Source organism: Galeopterus variegatus, unplaced genomic scaffold, assembly GCF_000696425.1.
Source record: "Galeopterus variegatus unplaced genomic scaffold, G_variegatus-3.0.2 Scaffold1897, whole genome shotgun sequence".
NCBI classification, from domain to species: domain Eukaryota; kingdom Metazoa; phylum Chordata; class Mammalia; order Dermoptera; family Cynocephalidae; genus Galeopterus; species Galeopterus variegatus.
Window position 1 is genome coordinate 283,135 of NW_007728008.1, and position 20,394 is coordinate 303,528.

Consider the following 20,394-nt stretch of genomic DNA (forward strand, 5'->3'; position numbering starts at 1 on the left):
AAAGAGAAATAAGTTAAACAATGCACAGTGCTGCATCTTTTTAAGGAGAAGAGAGCATGGAGGTCAGGAGACATGTTGGGTGTCGTGCTTGAAGAGTTTTCATTTAATGTGCATGTGGCGAGTCACTGCAAGTTTCCAGCTGGGAGAGACCTGATGAAATAGTGTCATTGGCAGGTGTGTGGTTGGCTGGGAACACTGTCTCAGCCTCCCCACCCTCCTCATCTTCCCCCAGGTGAGCAGACCTGGAGCAGAGAGACTTGGCACCAGCAGGGCAAGGGTCTGTGCTCCTAAGTAGCCCTGGAAGCCACGGAGCTCCTTCTTTCTGGAATGTCTGGCCTGTGGGTGTCAGAGCCTTTGACAGCCTGTGAGTGAGGAAAACATTGGTTGGACATAGTGGGCTCTATTGTTTTTGATGCTGTAATTCTTTACTAATGTTTCTCAAGTGACCGAGGAATTATATGTTCTCAAGAGCATGCAGTCCCCTTCGATACACTTTCATTTCAACAGCTCTGTCCTTTCCAGAAGCAGACTTCCGAGGTCGCCCCTGCCCTCCTCCACGCCTCGTGGCACCAAGCCCAGGGACACGTGCAACCAGTGCTTCCAGGACCAGGACCCAAGTTGGAAAGGGGGCTGGAAATAAGTGCAGGGTACAGACGTCGTCGTTCTCATAAGTATTCCCAGCAGGAATGCTTCCCGCCCACAGACATCGGGGTTTTCTTGGGAATACTTTGGAGTCCACCTTATTTCCCTCCAGGAAAGGTTGCATCAGCTGATGCGAGTGCGTTCGGTTCCCTGAGGTCGGGCTCTGAACAAAGCTCGGTGGCCCGGGCCCTGTGCGCTTCGGGCCTCTCCTCTGTCTTGGTGAACAGTTCTTTAAGCCCACAGATGGCCGCCGCCAGGTCGGAGCTCATTTTGAGTAAGTTTTGTGTGTGTTCAGGGGCTGACAGCCGCCCAGTGACAGAGCTGGGGTAGGCGAGGCAACTGCTGCTAGCCGCCCGCTCGCCAAGCTCCCGCGCACTGGGGCTCGCAGGGCCGGGTGTGCGGGGCTGCAGCGAGGACCCTGAGTCCCCAAGTCTAGCCGAGGGATTGGAAAGGGATGTCTCCTTGGAGCGGCTGCAGGGGGCTGCAGTGCACGCACCCTCAGCCTGTGGCTTTCACTCTTGTGAAGGACGCACGGAGCACCCAGCCTGGGGACGCACGCGAGAGAAGAGATTTGTCTTTCCCGGTTATTGGGACAGATGATCTCCGGCGCTGGCCTGGAGGGAGGGCAGGGGGAGGGGTCTGTTTCTGCATCCTAGCCAACTAAGGGTCTGTCATTACCATCATTAAGCCAAGGGCCTGGAGGACTCTGTAATGCAAAAGACGGTCTTACCAGGCATGGCTTTTTTTTGCTGGGAGGGCGACCTGGTCAGCATTTCTGAAGGTGGAGCAGCCATGTGGGGAAGCAGCAATCCTGTCCCTGCAGGAGCCTCTCCCAGCACCACGGAGGCCTCCAGAGCAGGGGTTCTGGGCCAGTGCTTAGTGATAGAAAGATCCCAGTCTTCAGAAGTCACCACATGGGTTCAGATCCTGGATTTGCCACTTATGACCTTAGGACTTTGGGCAAATCTGGTGCCCTTCTTGTGCCTCAGTTCTTGACCTTTGAAATGAAGATAATTGAGTTGTCTTCATATCTCTGTCATGTTGACTGATGAGTTGCAAACTATAAAGTGGGGTGCAGGTGTTAGGAAAGGCTGCAGCTGATCACAGTGTCACAAGGTGCTATTCGGCATTATTTCATCAGAAAGTAGGCATATGGGGGACCACCCCCCATTTCATCAGTGGCAGGGGGTGTGGCATCACCCTTGCTTGGCTCCTTGGTTGTTGGGGAAGAGGAGCTGCCCCTTCACCCCCAGGAAACAGCATTGCTAGATTGAGGCTAGCGTTTTTTCCCACCCAGTTAACTGGGCAGTAAAGGAAAGGACAAAACATTTTTCTTTGAAAAGGTTATTGAGCAGTTGAACACTGACTCTCCTGATGGAGCTTACATTTTTGAGGGGAAGAAAGCAGTAAATAAATGAAGCACACATCAGGATGTCAGAGAATGGCTGTGGAGTGACATGAAGACGGGAGAGGGGTAGGGAGTGGTGGGTGCTGGCTGTTTTAGGTGAGTGATCAGACGATGGCAAAAGTGGGCGATTTAATGTGTGTGGACCTATGTGCTTTGGAAACCATTAAGGTTGGTGACATTATCATCAATCATCACACTGCAGAAGTGACACTGGGACTCTTTAGGCTTATTTTGCTTGTTTTCTAAAAAGAAAGACCTTTCAGTAGTTCTCAGAGCCTTATTACGTCGGGAGGTAGTTGAGGCCCCGTGGGATAGGACACGTAGCGCTGCCTAGCTGCGGCACAGTGGGCCATCCTTCATGATTTCAAGTTAGCTCTAGCCACACCCGAAGGTGGAAGTGAGAGTTTGGAGACAGCATCAGAAAGACATTTGTCATAGTGGTGTTACAGTTTACAGGTCAGTGAGAACAGGGGATTTGCTTGTCTCTGCCCTGCTGGTGCCTAGTAGGTGTCCAGTTTGTCCTGCTCTAAAGACATAGGCTGAGTGGGCTCAGATTCCGGAGGACTGCCACGTTCACATTTCCCTCCACGTGGTAGAAGGGGAGTCAAGGCGCCTGTTTTCTTTTCTACAAGAAGCTGGAAGCTGGTGTGTGCACTCTGTCCCTCCAGCTGACCCATGCTGTCATCTTTCTAGAATAAGTCCCTAGGGGCCTGTGGATCTCTATGAGCTCATTGCCAAGAGGGGAAGACGCAGAAATGTCAGGCAGCACTTGCAGCTGTCTGGATGTCGCTGGCAGCTGAGTTTACAGTCAGCATCAGCCTCCGGCCTTCAAGGGTCACTGGGTAGAGGCAGAGAGAGGAGCAGATTTGAAGTGACATTTTCAGGGTGCAGATGTCTTAGGTCCTTGCTGCAGCCCTGACCCCCACTACACTTTCCTGGAGGATTTGCAGCGGGAATGTCCTGACTGTTCCTGAGCTTTGTTCAGGAATCCTCATAGAGGGCAGACCTAGAAAGCAGGCGTCAGCAGACTGTTCTGTGAAGAGCCAGAAAGTAAATATTTTAGGCTCTGATGGCCTAAATGTCTGTTTGTTTGCTTGTGTTTTGTTTGCTTATTTTATAATCTCTAAAAATGTAAAAAAAAAAAAAAAAAAAAATTCTTAACTTGAGGGCTCTACCCTCCCACCTACCCCCACAAGGGCTTGGTCCATAGTTGACAGACCCTACTGTTAAGTCAGGGCTTTAAGGAGTCCCGTCTAGCCCTGTGCCTGCCTGGTGTGTGGATGATATATACTGTGTGCCGCTTACAGGAAGGGAGAGGCAGAGGCTCAGAGGGACCCCCTGATAATCCCAAAGCCATGCAGGTAAAGTGGTGAAGACTGTCTTTCCACCAGCCCACACCTGCTCCTCCCCAGAAAACTTGGAAAGGCAATTCCATCTTCCCTTTGCTCAGGTCAGAAACCTCAGAGTCACCTGTGACCTGTCTCTTTTTCCCACACTCGTGCCCACACTGTCAGCATGTCTGGGCAGCTCTTCTTTCAAAGTCCATCTGGAATATGACCTTTGCCACAGGCCTTGTTGTCACGGTACCACATCCCTTTCCTGGTTGTTGCAATCACCTCCCAATGGAAACAACTGTGGGTAGCTGTGCCCTGCCTTTACCCTCTGGGGTATCGGGCACCCAGTGGACAATTTCAGCCCCAACAGCCCCTCCCTCCTTAATTTTCCCACTGAGCACACATTGTTCGCCAAAAATCTGTCTGTTTTACTGATGTGTCTTATTTATTTATGTTCTGTCTCCCGGCTGGGTGTAAGTTCCTGGAGGGCAGGAATGTCTGTCTGTTCTGTTCATTGTGAACATGTGCAGTTAACAGGAGCAGAGCCTGGAGCAAAGAGCTCCACGGTGTCTGCTTACCTCCCGGCTGGAAGGAGGTCTCTGTCTTTGTTGTAGCATGTGTGAATTTAGTAACTCTTTTAGTTTAATGTGTGCCTTATTCTTCTTGGTGACGTTGGCGTACGTGGGAAGAATAGGAGTGTTAAGTGCATATGTGTTTCCTGGTTGTTTGGATGGTGCATGTCCCCAGCCTCTGGGACTTAACATGGTTCTGACATGCACGGGCGCCACTGGACCTGTGTGTGCGATCGTTTCCCCTCTTTCTTATTTCAAACCCCTCACTGAGTCCACTAGCCCATCCTGCTGGGTTTTGTCTTCACAGAGTCTACCAGATATTTTTGCCTCCCTCATCGGAAACATAAATATCAGCTGTTATCCCCCCACGGGGTTTATTGTTTCAGCTTATTCCTCTGTTTTTAGTGTTTCCCAGTCTCTCGTCTGTTCCTTGTCCAGCTATTAGAAAGCAGAGACAAGATCGAAATAAACCTGAAATAAGAAATCTATAACTTGTTGCTAGAGTAAGTTTGCTCTATGTATTTGGAAGCCACAAGTTTTACTTACTTTCCTGGTGGAAGTGGGTCACATAAGTTAGAGTTGCAGCCTATTGCCGATAAAAGAAAGGGTGATTCTAGAGACTTCCCAGTTTCTTTGAACAGATTCCTTGTTATTTTGTACCCTTTATTTTATCCCTTTTCCTTTACAAGGAAAAGATCTTCAAAAGCAGGCACTATAGTTACAGGAAAAGAGCTTTGATTATTTTTCTGGTGCTCTGTGGGTGGCTACTCTGTCCCTGTTGGCTTTCGTAATCCTGTGTCTAAAACAGTGTTTAGAACTTTCTAGAAACCTACTGCCAGTTTGCTGAATAACTAATAATGAGTAAGTGGAAGGATTAGGGGCATACAAATATAGGAATAAGAATAGGGAGGGACCTCTGGGGGTGGAATTGCAGGTGAATTCTCAGAGAGGAAGGATAAGGAAGGTTCAGGTGATTTAGTGCAGGGAACAACTTAAAGCCACAAGTGTAGCATGTGCTCTGAAATTGATCTGTATTAACAGGGTTTTAAAATAGAGAAGGTATTTTATCTCTATCACTCTCTCACTTTGAGATGCATTCCCCACCCCCTGTGGAAGAGGCTGTCACTCACAAGCTAAGTCACATGTTTGCAGGTGGGCAGGAGGAGTGAGGGTTTCACAGGCCTAGAGAAAGTCACTGCTTCGAGGAATCCTGGAAGCCGATGTTCCCAGCCAGCATCCTATGGTTGCAGATGAGGTCACTAGTCCATGAAGGTGAAGGGACAGCCATAGGTTCACATGGTCAGTTCAGTCACGCCCAGTGCTGAGATTAAAACTCATGTGTTTTGAGTCTTCACGGAAACCTATTTCCACCCAGCTTCCTCCCCACACTTCATTCCCTCCATGACGTCTGCTTCCATTAACTTAAGGGATTGCCAAGCTCCAAACCCAGATGTTTCCCAGGCTTGTTGCCCTAGCAACAAGGCTTCTCGAAGGAAATGGCCACTGTGCCCGTCTTGCCCCTAGGCTGAGCTGGCCAAAGGCCTGCTCCTGTCCCACCCATGCCATCAACTGACTTACAGGAATAGAAGAAACTGCACGTGACCCTACAAACCAGTTTCCTGCACCCCACAAATGGGTGTTTGTTTAACAGAGTGTGATTAAGATTAATTCAGAACAGGGAACTGGGTGTCCCACTGCTTATGCAGGGTTCATCATCAATGTCCATCTATTATTCTGCTTATTTATCTTTGTGTCTTTATCTTAAAAAAAAAAAAAGATGGCTAAGGATGGGACTGGCAAGTTTTTGCAATAACACGTGAAGGGTAAGTCATTATCAGGTAGAAGGGAGTGGTGTTAGGGTCAAGACTGGGGTTGCTGTGATTTCAATCCCTAAACAGCCCAGAGTAAGGAAATTATCATTAAAAGGAAGAGTGATCCTAAGATCCCCTTCCACTTTAATATGGTGGAATGACTTGATGTTTGATTTTTAAAGCATTGCTCTCCAGTAGCCTAAGTGTAATGTTTATCTGGGCAAATAAAGCAGCGTTGAAATAATAGGCCCTTTGTATCTTCCTCTGCATTTCATTCCTGGACGGGGTCAGAACGTGGCTGTGGCTGGGCCCTCTGTGGGAAGCAGACCCTGTTGCTGAAGCTACTAAGCAATCATAAGCATGAATGTGGAGCATGTTATCAGAGCTCTGGGGAAGAGTTGCTCTGTTTAGGTCTTAGCAATGAAGGAGCAAGCTCTCCCCTGTGAATGGAGGGCTGCTTCCAGAAGCTGGCCTGCAGATCTGCCCAGGCCAGCGAGGAAGTCTCAGGGCCAAGCGCTGGCCGATGTTGGACATTTCTCTGAGGTCATTTTCAGCAGGATTTCTGTCCTGCGTGTGGGAGTGTCTCTCTTCTGTCACGTGCCATGCAGCAGCAGGAGCCCTGGGAGCTTGCTGCAGAAAGCCACTCACACAGGCTCAGGCTTCTCTTTCATGGCCCCGGTGGGGAACATGCGGACAGGAGGACTCTGATGGGGCGGAGGAGAAGCACGGGCTTTGAGGGGACGTGGGCCAGTCTGTGAGAGGAAGCACCTCTGTGCATGTCGACGTTCTGCTACCATCGAGGGCTCTGAACGGCTGGACCTGCTCCTTCACCCAGGCAGGTATATGTCAGAGGTACAGAGCACCACCACCTCCACTTACTCCACGTCTGTCTGTGGCTGTTTCTCCAGTGACTGTCCCCACCTAGCCTAACGCAGGATGGCAGCGCCGACAGGTGGGCGCCCTCTCTCTGGTCCTGTGTTGACGGTGTCTGCTCTTCCCCGCTTTCCTGTGGAATCTGAGCATAGGGAAGCCTGTGACAGCGGAATGACAAGCAGCTCGCTTGCTCTTGTTTCTTACAGAACCTTAATGGTGCGCGGTAGCACGTGAGAAAGTGTTTTATGGCCTGGTTGGGCCCTACTGTGTTCCCATCCTGGATTGTGGCAGTGCTCATTAGCACATCAAAAACTGTGAGGAGTATAAATGTTAAAAACAAACAAACCTGTTCGCCTGCGTTTAGTCTAGTGTTACTCACATTTTAAGTGTCACCCTTAATACTGTTTGGGGAAAACACTGTGGCTTAAAATATCACTCTTTCCAGAATCTGCATTATAATGGGCTTATTTGGGTTAAAATGAAAGCAGTATTTTTTTTTTAATAGGGCTGTTTAGATTTAGATGGACAGATTCAGTTTTAGATTTAGATTGACAGATTCAGATTTAGATTTACAGAAGTGAGGCAGGTTTATGGAAGTTCTAGATAGTTTACATGTACCTCACCCAGTTTCCTCTGTTAACATCTTCATTAGTGTAGTACCTTTGTCACAGTTCATGGACCAATATTGATACATTATTAATAACTGAAATCCACACTTTATTCATATTTTCTTAGTTTTTACCCCAAATCCTTTTTCTGTTCTAGGATCTCACGTTGTATTCAGGGTTATGTGTCCTTAAGGCTCCTCCAGGTTATGTCGGTTTCTCAGACTTTATTGTTTTTGAAGACCTTGACACTTCGAGGAGGTCGAGTGTTGTTATTTAGAGCATTCCCGAGTTGGGATTTGTCTGATGTTTTTCTCATAGACTGGGACTCAGGGTTCCAGGAGGAAGACCACAGAGGAGAGGTGCCATTCTTATCGCATCCTGTCAAGGGTGCACACTATCAGCGTGACTCACTCATCCCCTGGTGTTGACTTTGATCACCTGACTGAGGTGTATTCACCAGGTTTCTGCACAGTACAGGTGCTCTTCTCACTTCTCTGCACAGTGCACTCTGGAGAATGTCACTCTGTCTGCAGCCCCGCAAGAGATGGGAGTTACAGTCCACCGCCTTGAGGGTGGAGTCTCCACAAAAATTACATGGGCCTTTTCTACACGAGAAATGTGTCCTTTTCCCCTCAGTTATGTATTTATTCAGTCATTTACTTATATTAGTCTAGACTCATGGATATTTATTTTATTTTCTGGGTTATAATTTATACAACCTTGTTGCACAAGTTTTCAGCTTTAGCCATTGGGAGCGCTCTCAGCTGGCTCCTATGTTGCTTTGATGTTCCCCCATCCATGTGATTGTGTGTTTGTTTTGAGCATTTTCTTCTTGCTTTGTGACACTGCAAGGTGTCCCAAGCCTATCTTGAATGTTTTCTACCATTGTCCGAGAATCAAGCGTTCTCCAATGAACCGTTGTTCCTTTAATTGGAACATGGTGTTAGGAACCAAGATCTGGGCACTAGATGTGCCTGTCGCAAACTAAGGGGTCATTGCTTCTGTACCCTGTCAGCTGACGTAGCAAGGAAATATGTGGACATATCTATAAATACTACTATATGTCATCATCTGAATTAAGTTAAACTTAAGTTCATAGTGATATGTCCAGCTGTATTCCATCACCATATGCGTCATTCTGGCCTCTCCCCCTTGCTTATCTGTCACCTCCCGCTCCAGTAGTGGAGTCTCAAAGTCATTGTGCAGATAAATGAAGGAGTGCATGAAAATGATTAACACAATGCCTGATGCATGTTAAGCAGTCTCTTTCTCTCTCTGTATGTATGTGTGTGTGTGTGTGTGTGTGTGTGTATACTCTCCCTCTCTCTATATATAGACACACACACACACACATACACACACACACACACACATATATAATTGTTATAATTATGGAATACCTGCCTGTGACCAGCACTGTCCTGAAGGATAGAGCACAAGTTGGGGAGACAAACTAACACATAATGGTAGACTTCAAAAGCCACACTTACCCAGGCAGAGTTGTGGTAAAGAATAAATAAAAGTTAATATGCGGAGTGTAGCCCAGTGCCTGGTAGGCACAGGCTGCTTGATTTTGGTATTGTTAAGGAACGGTGCAGTTGGTGGGCTTAACCTGACTTTGGAGTCAGATGGACCTGGGTGGGAAGTGCTATCAAGTAGAATGGTACAGACCGGTGGTCTCAGACTTTCTTGTGAATAGAATTCCCTGAAAGCCTCGTGAAGGCTGAGCCTCCTCCCCACTCTCCCCAGAGTTTCTGCTTTTGTAAGTCTGGGCTGGGGCGCAGGAAGTTACATACTAGCAAGTTCTCAGGTGATGCTGATGCTGCTGTTCCGGGGAACACACTTTGAGAACCACTGATAGACCCCCTCATAGCAGAGACTCAGAGAAAGGGGAGATAGGTGAGGGGCTCCGAGAAGCCAGCGGAGACTTCACAGAGCACCATGGACTGATGATGGGCAGAAGGATTGGTGGGATTTGGGGAAATGGTGAGGAAGGGAAGGGAGTTTGGTGGGAAAGAAACATGGTTGTGGCCGAACCCTCCAGGGGACAGCAGGGGCTGTTGGAGGAGGTCCTGAGAGTTAGAGGTGGGTAACAACTTGCAGGCAACTGCTTTCTCTTCCCCCACTTTGCTTCAAAGGGGTAAAGGTGGAGAGAAGAGGAACCCATAGACGTCCATAGCCTAGGAGCCTGGTGATGGGATGGTTCTGGCCAGATAACCACATCTGACCATGTATTAATATGCTGGATATCTCCCTGCATGGAGTCTTCTCTCTTCCAGTTCTGTTTCATATTTATATCTCTTTCATCACAACACACAACCCTTTGTGTAACTTCAGTGGTGCTTAATAAGTAACTTGCCTTATACACATTTTGAGTTGCTTAAATTGAATAATACTTATAATTGACCAGATGTTCTTAAAATAGTTTGCTGTCTCATATGACTTCTCTTCCAGTTCTGTTTCATATTTATATCTCTTTCATCACAACACACAACCCTTTGTGTAACCTCAGTGGTGCTTAATAAGTAACTTGCCTTATACACATTTTGAGTTGCTTAAATTTAATAATACTTATAATTGACCAGATGTTCTTAAAATAGTTTGCTGTCTCATATGACTCGACATTCACATTAGGAAAACAAAGACTGTTTTTTTCTTTTATTGTGCATTGTGATTCTTTTAGCAAATTCCTATCGCAAGTTCGCAGCTGTTCAATGTTTGCAGAATCATATTCAGGCCATCCTGTGTGTAGGGAAGCTCTGTGATGGGCTTAGACAATATATACACTTTTTGTTGTTGTTGTAAAATGTGCCCTGTTGTTGTTGTCACCATATGAATTGTGGTTTTGAGCACATCTCAAAGGCTGTGTACTCTAGACGGGAAAGAATCTGATGTGCCTGGACAAATTTGACCAGCTTCACGTCCAGCTTGCAGGGCTGGGGTAGAAGTGGGAGGTGAAGCTGTGGGCTGACTTGTGCCCACAGCAGTGGGAAGCCACTGGGGGCCATGTGGAAATCATGGTCCAGGACAGGAACAAAGGATGCCGGGCAGGTCAAGCCCTCCAAGCTGTGTTAAGGGTCACATAGGAGAAGCTGTAACCAGGAAAATATGCCCAGCCCAGAAGCCAGGAATAGAGAAGTCTTAGTAACAAGCAAGACGGGATAGGGCAGTGGTCTGGGATAGAGGCTGCAAGTGGTTTATGGGGCAAGAAGCCATTTACATGATGTTGCCCTGTCTGGGACTTGGAGTGGGGTGGGAGATTCAAGGACTCTGTGAAACAGGTTGCTATAGGATGGATTGTGTTAATCCTCACTTGGACAGTATTAAAGGTGAGAAGTCCTGTTATGGTAATTGAAAGGTGGGGCCTTTAAGAGGTGGTTAGATTGTGAGGACCGTGCCCTAGTGAATGGATTGATCCATTCATGGAGTTATAAGTTAATGGTTTAATGGATTGTCATGGGTGTGGTTCTGATGGCTTTATAAGGAGAGTAGGTGAGCAGATTAGCTGTCTCTCTCTCAATCCATTTGACATGTGACACTCTGTCACCACCAAGAACAAGGCCATTATAAGTTAATGGTTTAATGGATTGTCATGGGTGTGGTTCTGATGGCTTTATAAGGAGAGTGAGTGAGCAGATTAGCTGTCTCTCTCTCAATCCATTTGACATGTGACACTCTGTCACCACCAAGAACAAGGCCATCATCAGAGGTGTTCCCTGTGCTTGGACTTCTCAACCTCCAAAACTGTAAGAAATAAATTTCATTTCTTTATAAATACCCAGTTTTAGCTGTTCTGTTGTAAGCAACAGGAACTGACTGGTACACTGGTTAAGCTCTAGAATTCCGACCATCCTGAGATGCGTTCTGGGGTGATGTCTAGTCTTGGACCACACTGCACAGCTGATGGTAGAGCAGGAGGCTTTAGGAGATTTTGGTGTTTGCTTCTTCCAAATATTTCAGCCATTGGATTCATCTTCCTGAAAGACTATTTGTATCATATCATTTTTCTGCTCAACAAGTTTTCTTCTCCCTTTAGTCTGTATAAGTTAATGTCCAAGTTCTTTAACCTGATGTATAATAATGACTTTCACTTACCAAGCTCATAATGTGTCCCAGGAACTTTAAGTGTACTACTTCTTACTGGCTCTTCACGAATCTACATGGGAAATGATGGCATGTAGGTTTCATAGAGGGGAAAATCTCAAGTTCATAGAGGTTAAGTAATTTCTCCAAAATCACATAACCAAGTGGCAGAACAAGAATTTGAACCCAGGTCTGCTTGATTCCGAAGTGTGAGCTCTTTCCCCTAGAACTTTTGCTACAGTGCCCTACAGAATCTGGACCCTGTAACTTTTCAACATTGTCAACAACATCCTGTCCCCCACTCTGCAGGCTGGAGAAGCCAATTAGCAGCTGCTGTCCCCTTGGGGACATTTTCAGCCTTGAGTAATTTCTGAAGCCCATCGCAAGCCTCAGTGCTTCAGTTTAAGGTTTGGGATCCCTTTTGGGGCTAGCTAACATTCTTACTCAAAATATAATCACCACTTTGTACAGTGAATCTTAAAAGATGCTACTTGAAAAAAAAATTATTAAGGATTAAAACAGAAAAAGATACAGAGAAATACAAAGAAAAAAATCATGGCCCATGAGCTCAGGACCCAGAAAACCCTTGTGGACATTAAAATAATAATGATAATAATGAGAATTAAAAAAATAAGTCCAAGGTGCAGAGAAATGTTCCAAGTGAACATGACCTCGGGCAGGAGAAGCCCTGATGTTTGTATTCCTTACTCTCCCAGAGAGTGACCCCCACAAACCATCTTACTCTTCTGGGCCTGTTTTAAGCCAAATTCTGGTGCTTGTTTAAATTATCTTCAAGTCTCCAACCAATGCAAAAATCACTTGAATGTGTTTCACAGAGTCCTTTTGTAATAAAGGAAAATACACTGACTTTGGACTAAGTTCATCACAGGCACCAACTGCTTTGGGAAGAGGCAATTGTGCCTGCCCTGCACATTGATCACGTGTCCCCAGCGCAGACCCCCGGCTGCCCTTGCATCCCCTGGTGTGCACGAGCACTTGTGGCCAGGGTCTCCTGCCCTCGGCTGTCATGTTCCCACCACTGCTGTTTCTGCTGTGTGAATTTTCAGGATAGTGCAGGCTCTTCCTTTGACGTTCCGTGTATCTCCCGCTGTGCCCTGTGTAGAATTCACAAAGTGGTTTGTCCTAACTGTTCTCTCAGTGACACCCAGTGAGCTATGACTGACACAACTTGAGAAGGGGATGTAAATTAAAAAACAAAACAAACAAAAAAACAAAACAAACTCATGACAGCTCCTTGACCCAGGGATTAAGGTACACACACGACGGTAAGGCCCAGCACCTGACTGCAGAGCACAGGGACATGTCAGATTCGCTGTCACAGACGAGACATCCCGAGAAGGGGAGAAGTGGTTCTGCGGAGCAGCTACGATGTGTGGCAGCTGATTTACTCGCTGTCACAGACGAGACATCCCGAGAAGGGGAGAAGTGGTTCTGCGGAGCAGCTACGATGATGTGTGGCAGCTGATTTATGTGCGCTCACTTAATCCTTACAGCCCCTCTGGATTATGAACCCCATTGTACAGATGGGCACACTGAGGCTGGTGGTGGTGGACAGTGCACTATGATGGTTACAGGCAGAGATTGTTTGGAAGTGTCCTTCTGCCTGATGACAGAGCACAGAGCTGGCTCTGCCCCTGCCTTGCTGCCTGTCACTGCCAGCTGCTGAAGGCATGAGGTGGTTTCTTCCTCCTGCTTTGGTACCTGCCTCCCGTTCACCTGTGGGACATCCCCTCCAAGCGCAAGCCTCGTCTCCCCACCCAGTCCTGCTCTTCTGACTCCTCTACCCAGGCTCATTCTAATATTTACCTAGGGTCTTTAGCACTGATTTAGCACCTAATCATACATTGCCTTGAAATATAGGTTAACTTTTTATTTGTTAAAGGGTGTTCCTGAATTGCATCTGAAGATCTGTGGGTGGGGAACTGTCTCTCACACAGCATCTTTGAGTCTTTCCGAGATCCTAGAGCCATTTGTGTGCATTGCTGGTAGTAAGATCTGTTTTGTCTTCCCTTTCCTTCGTGTGTTCTATCTTGTTATGTGAATGACTCTGCGGTAAATGTGAAGTTGGACTAGACAAATACTCTTTTTTTTTTTTTGGCCTCACAAACTAGCCGGGGATGTAGGTATCTCTTACTGTCCAAATCTGTTTTCACTCCTCGGTTGAGAGAGTGAGTTTAGATGGGGAAGGCTACCGCATTATCTATGTCAATTTGGATCCTCAGATTTGGATAGCAAGTAATGAGTGTTCAGTTGGCCAGAGATTTTATCGGAAATTTTATCTGAATCTTACTCAGGTCTGAGTTTGGGTAGCATGAGCTTGGAGGGCAAGAGGTACTGGAATAAGAAAACACAGTCTTATCTATCACAGGTACAGAATGAGCAGCTTAAGGCTTAAATTAAGTGCCAGGGGGTTCTGGGTGAGAATTAATATCCCTAGAGGCACGGATTTGTTCATTCAACCAACAGTCAATTATTAGGGAGCCAGATGCTAAGCTAAGAACTGGAAACTCACACCTTCCCTGTCTTTCCCACACTTTCTTGCTCACTGGTTCAGGAGGCAGATCGCCCAGCAAGCAGTGGTGACATGGCGTGACCATTGTAGTAGCAGAAAAATGCATGAGGTCAGGGAACACCAACCATGGGTGGGTTAGGGTGTGGCCAGAGAATGTTTTGGGAGGATGGGGAAGTAAGGATCGTTTATTGAGTGTCCACTCTGTACCAGGCACCTTTGGGTTCACTTGACCTACATAAGTGAGCCAGTCCTCCAAAGACCCTTGCCCTCCTGAAATTTAACATGCTAGAAAATCTGCTGGGGCTGAAGAAGCAGATGGTGCTTTAGCTGTTTCTGGAGGCTCAGGTAACACTTGGGTGGTTGGATGGAAGCCAGTTGTGGAAAGGCACATTCCATATGGAAGGAACCAAGGAAAAGGACTTCGCTGACTGCTTTCCCTGGGATGCGTCTACAACAGAAACTGGAGAAGAGTCAAATGCATGCAGTAACTGTTTTTCCAAATGCTTCTCTTCCATGGGTGCTAAGTTCTTGCCCTCCTGGGCTAGGTGCTGGGTTGGTAGGAGATGTCTTACTAGATGCACTTTGGCAGGATGGAGGGAGGGTGGGTGGGTCCTTTGCCATTTTGAGGGTAGACATTTACCATCAAAACGCTAAAAGAACTGCCCTCAAACCCAAGTCAGAGGTCCCAAGCTAAAACTTCTCAGAAGACCCAGATGAGTGCTGTCTAAAACTCCAGGTCTCATGTCAGCTGGTCACCTCCACGGGCCCTGGCACAGCCAAGAGATGTGATCCCTACAGTGGTTCAGGTGGAGGCCACAGTGGGGAAGCCTGACCATCTGTATTTCTCTCGTTTCAGACTGCTCTGCGATGACCACAGCAAGGTACCGGCCCACCTGGGACCTGGCCCTTGACCCACTGGTGTCTTGCAAGCTCTGTCTTGGGGAGTATCCGGTGGAGCAGATGACAACCATAGCCCAGTGCCAGTGCATCTTCTGCACGCTGGTTGGTCTTTTGGGATAAAATATGTATTTACAATAATTTCAAAGAGAGCTTTTTGCTTTTGTTTGCAGAAACACCAAGCGAACCTTTGGACTAGCTTTTGTTTGATGGTGGAGTCTCTCTGCTGAGGCTTTCACACCATTACTGGAGGGATTCTTCTATGAGTCAGGCAGGCTCCCAACGCAGGAGATTTCCATTACAGTTGCTTATGATGCAGAAGCAATCACTTAAACAGAATTTTGGAAGCTAGTGATGCCATTTAAAAAAACTATCGTAACACATGTTCTCCTTCCTGGACAGGAAAAACTTGCCCACACTTCATTTTAAGTATAATTTAATAATCACATGCTTGAGATTGTCACAGTGCTACTCTAGTGACTATGTGTAGCTAGAACATTCAGTTACTGGTGTCATCTTTCACTGGTTTAGTGCTAAACTAGAATATGTATGTCTTAAAGTCACATTGAATTTTTTTTAAGATGTAACCAACATTCCGTTGGGGCCAAATGATTTGTTCTTAATGAATATAGGGACTTCTTTCTTTATTTTTTTAAAGATGACCGGTAAGGGGATCTTAACCCTTGACTTGGTGTTGTCAGCACCATGCTCTCCCAAGTGAGCCACGGGCTGGCCTTGAATATAGGGACTTCTAACTCAAGAAGTTTTGGGTTTGGGTCTAATTCAAACCCCAAACTTTATCCTAGAAAAGAAAAGTAAGTGTGTACGATTTACTTTTATTTAATCTCATGTAATTTTACTTGATTTTTCTTCCCATTCAAGGAATGGGTAAAACAAAAAGTAAACTCATAGAAATAGAAAGTAGGAGTTGGGGGAGGGGGGAATGTTGGTCACAGGGTACGAAGTTTCAGTTACGCAAGGTGAGTAAGTTCTAGAGACCTGCTGTACAGCACCATGACTACACTTAGTGATAATGTATTGTGCGCTCGAAATCTGCTTTGAGGATAGACCTTAAGTGTTCTATTCACACACCCAAATGGTGACTATGTGAGGTGATGATGTTTAATTCATTTGATTGTAGTAATCATTTTGCAATGTATATATATCAAAACATCAAGTTGTATACCTTAAATATATACGGTTTTATTTGTCAGTTATACCTCAATAAAGCTGAAAAATAAAACATTTGTCATTTTAAAAAGTACAGAAAAGGAAAAAGGAAAACTTTCTTCAAACTATAAAAAAAACAAAAGCGTTGCTTCTGAATTTAACTACTGTTATAAATGGACAGTAGAGACAGCCTGCCTATGTATTTTTCAAATGTGTAGGTTAAGTTTGTCACTCAGAAAATTATTCCTCCCTCTTATATTAGATGGGTTTATCCTTCCTGCCCATGTTTTTCAGGTGTTACTTCACTCGTGCCTCATGACCTCCTTGGAATGTAGGCAGAGCCAATATTATCCTCTCCATTTTATAGATAAGGAGACTGGACTTTACAGACATTTGAGTCTATGTCTTCTAATTCCTCGTTTATGCTAGACTTGGACTTTCTTAAGGGCAGAAGAATTTCTGGCTCATTCTCTGTCCCCAAGTTTAGTGCAGGACTCATAGGAGCTAATCAATAAAGGCTCACGGGATTGAACCAGAGTGAATAGATCTCAAGGCCGTAGTTAACATCCAAGAATGTTCCTCATTAAAGCCCCAGGAAAGTAACTTCAACCTGGAGGAAAGGAAATTGCTTTTGACATTTTTCTGAGATGGGGAAGTGTCAGAGGGAGTGAGACCGTGGAAGACGACACAGAGTCAGATCTTCAGTTCGCACGATGAACGGGACTCACTTTCATTTCTAGATGAGTGGGGATGGTTGAGCACATCAGGATGGATTCAATAGTTGGTTTCCTGCAAAATCACTTCCCTCTTGCTTGAAGGGACGTCTTCCACAGTGTCCACCAGTTGAGCAGTGTCCCCTCTGCCGAAAGTGCCTTTGAGCGTGTTTGCTGTCTCTGCAGTCGCCTGTGCACTGTCGTGAGCACATGGTCTGTGTCTCTCTTAAAATATTCCATTCTGCCTGGAGTTTTTGCCAAGGCTTTTCATTTTGTTTTGTTATTGTTGTTTTAGTTTTCTATTTCTAGAGAATTTTAGTAAAAATAAATAAGCAACTCTAATTCATACCAAAGTTATGTTTACATCAATGAATGCTAACAGAGAAAACCAGCGCTGTTTTCCCAAAGAGGGGCTGCTAGGGATACCAAGACACAGCGAGACAGCTGTATTTTTTCTGCAATTATTTATTAAAAATTAAAGTGTTGAAAATAGTCCAGCTTCTGTGTGCAGCTCACTGTGGGGTGAAGAGAAGGAGGCACGTGTGTGTTGGGAGGTTGAGAAGGGGAGGAGGGAGTCCATTCTGTGTAGGCTCAGGTCACCGCATGGCATGCCGTTGGAAGCCTGGGGAGGAGCCAGGCCTACGGCCAAAGGACCTGCAACTGTCCCTTTCCTGGGGGACAGACATGGGAAGGTAGAAAATTGTGTAAGAACAAAAGGAGGCAGTCATAAAACAATAGTCACTACAGAATTACAGGCAGGCTCTGAAGTGAGTTTATCTCAAGGAAGAAGGAGCTGGGAAACCTGATGTAGGGGGCCAGGCCTCCCCGCCAGCTCTGGTCTGACCTCAGTGGGCCCTGTCAACCTCATCTGTGCAGTGGAGATAAAAATAGTTTACCCCGAGGTTCCAACGGAAGAACATTTGCAAAGTCCCCATCACGTGGTAGGCATTCAGCAGGCCTAGTTCCTTCTCGTTTAACTTCTAAGTTTGGGTTTAGAATGGCAGAAATAACAGTTTGAGCATCTATCACCAAACGTATGTTCTGAGGAACATTGATCCTGAAAGATGCACTCATAAGTGAATTTTGCGGTTCGGTGGGTTTGCTAAACACTGCTCACTGCGTTTCTGTCTCCTGCCCCCCACCAAGACATTCCAGGTGCCCCAGAGCACAAGGAAAGCACAGAGAAATCTACAGCTAGAGACAAACTATTTAACCTCCGTTTCCAAATTTACTTGAGCAGGAAGCCAGTTACTAATATGGCACTGCCCCAAAACATGTTACTGTGGGATTTCCTTGCTTGTGGGTGTCTGGTGGCTTTAGGGTGAGTTCAGACGTCGTCTTTGTGATTTTGATGAGGCTGCAGAGAGCCTGTGCACCGGGGTCTGTGGGATGTGACCTGGACAGGAGAACTGTGTTGTGGACAAAGGGTCTCAGTGGTCCCAGGGACCACCTTGGTGCTGCCACATTCCTGGCACTATGCCAGGCTTTGGGAATTTGGAGGTGTTGAAAGCTACCAGTTATCTCTGACCATTCTGTTTTGGCTGGGTGTGAAGTGAAACTTTAAACAGACAAATGTAAACCTGAACATTTGTGTGCCAAAAAGTGAAATGTTACATAACCAACAGTTTCTCTGCTAAAAATGCTGAAAGGAGAGACATGGTTGTTGACACTTCCTTCACGTAAGGCAGCCCTGTCCTACTGTGAGAGCCAGTCCCATTCTCGTTATGTTGGTCAGTGATACAAGTCCTGTGAATAGTGGCCCCAGAGATTCATGGACCAAAACCGAAGATGTAGAAGACATTTAGGCTTCCAGTCAATGGCAGAATAGACCGTCCCCAGCGTCACTCTCTCCCACAAATCAACCAGTTTACAACTATAAAAAAGCAACGACAGTGAAGCTGGGGATGCTAGAGCAGGAGAACAGACCTACAGAGTGCATGAAGGTGGGAGAAGCCACGATGAGAGAGAGAAAAAACTGCTCTGACCATTTCGAGCCCCAGTCACTTCAAGACTGGAGCTGCTGAGTGCACGGAGCAAGCTGGCAAAAGCCGCAGTTGTGCCCTTCAGATGAAGTTGCTTGGAGGCAGCAGGAAAGAAAAGGGCCTTGGTGGCCCCCAGGCAAACAAGACCACTAATAGGGTTCCCGTGAACCTACAAAGGAGCTAGGGACCACAACAACTGAACAAAAGGAGCCACTCAGAGGCTGATGAGTCATCTCAAGGGACCAGAGCGCAGCCTGTCCCATGGGAAGTGTTTGCAGCACGGGCAGTGGGGGAGAAGAGCCCACCAGGAGAACACTGGGGCACAGCAAGGACAGTGGATCTGCACGCCAATCAGCACAGGCCCACTCCGTGTAGACTGGTCAGGAATATAGAACTGCAGGGGGTGCAGTTTGCTGAAAAGACACAGGCCCAGACCAGACTTTCCACACAACGCAGGTGTACTGGACCTCATGAGAGCTGGAAGTACCTACAAGATCAACAATTAAAATCTGAATTGCACAAAAAAAGAACTGCAGGGGGTGCAGTTTGCTGAAAAGACTCAGGCCCAGACCAGACTTTCCACACAACGCAGGTGTACTGGACCTCATGAGAGCTGAAAGTACCTACAAGATCAACAATTAAAATCGGAATTGCACAAAGGAAGTACCTACAAGATCAACAATTAAAATCTGAATTGCACAAAAAAAAAAAGAAAGAAAAACTTCCCCAGGGAATCAGCAGCAAAGCAGCAATTTAGCTCAACTCCAAGGCTCAAGTGCTGGTTCCCACAGGAAGTTTCCCTATTTTAGAAGTAAGCAAAGGACACAAATTAGTTCCAGTGTAGAGTTTAAGTGGTAGGAATTGCAAATAATCCAACATAGAAATAAAAGAAAAACAAAATGTCCACAGACTTGAGACAAAGTTCTGATACTAAGCAGTAAAAGTCTTAACACCACCAAAGAACAACTATAAAACTTAGAAGGACCGGAAGCCCCCTCGGCTCTCAAGCCAGGTATGGGGGAGGGCCTTGGGGCTCCGCCACACCCCCCAGATGACCACACCCAGCCCAGTGATGACGACTAAGCTGCCACCGGTGGTCTGAGGTTCTGAGGACCACAGGCTCCCGTGGGGCATATACCCCAGACGCCTCCTCTGGGTTCTGAGTGGCTCAGAGATGGGTGAGTCCAATAGTGAGGGGTCCTTCTGCTGAGCAGAGGCCTCGTCCTGATGGGGGAGGGCCTTGGGGCTCCGCCACACCCCCCAGATGACCACACCCAGCCCAGTGATGACCACTAAGCTGCCACCGGTGGTCTGAGGTTCTGAGGACCACAGGCTCCTGTGGGGCATATACCCCAGACGCCTCCTCTGGGTTCTGAATGGCTCAGAGATGGGTGAGTCCAATAGTGAGGGGTCCTTCTGCTGAGCAGAGGCCTTGTCCTGGTCTGGGTGGTCCAGGTCTGAGAATGGACCAAGATGACTTCAAGGTGCAGAGCTGCCTGTTCAAGTCCTTTCTGTGTCCCCATGTACAGAACTCTTCCTGACCTTGTTGTCTTAGGGCACCCGGCCCCCTCAGATTCTCTACTGACATAACTCACAGGCTACCATCGAGAATTTATTTTTATTTCTGGCTTTTAGGATCCCTCTAAAATTTTACCTTATCGATAAGAGGATGGGGAGTAAGATTTTCTTGAATGCCTGGGATACACGCTTACCACAATCATCTCACTTGTCATACAAACCTATGAAGCAGGCAGAATTCTCCGTGTCG

General features: G+C 46.6%; 1 protein-coding gene across 3 annotated transcripts in view; it reads left to right on the plus strand.

Moving 5' to 3' along the window:
* The window catches only part of RNF144A (ring finger protein 144A), a 118,800-nt gene that overhangs the window by 65,349 nt on the left and 33,057 nt on the right, over positions 1–20,394 (plus strand). For 2 of the 3 annotated variants that reach the window (XM_008579488.1, XM_008579489.1), the window contains exon 3: positions 14,721–14,866. In XM_008579488.1, the coding sequence (XP_008577710.1) occupies positions 14,732–14,866 (135 nt within the window). In that variant the 5' untranslated portion in view covers positions 14,721–14,731. Of the gene's footprint in view, positions 1–6,603; positions 6,720–14,720; positions 14,867–20,394 lie in introns of those variants that run through there. The other variant, XM_008579487.1, reaches the window with a different exon arrangement.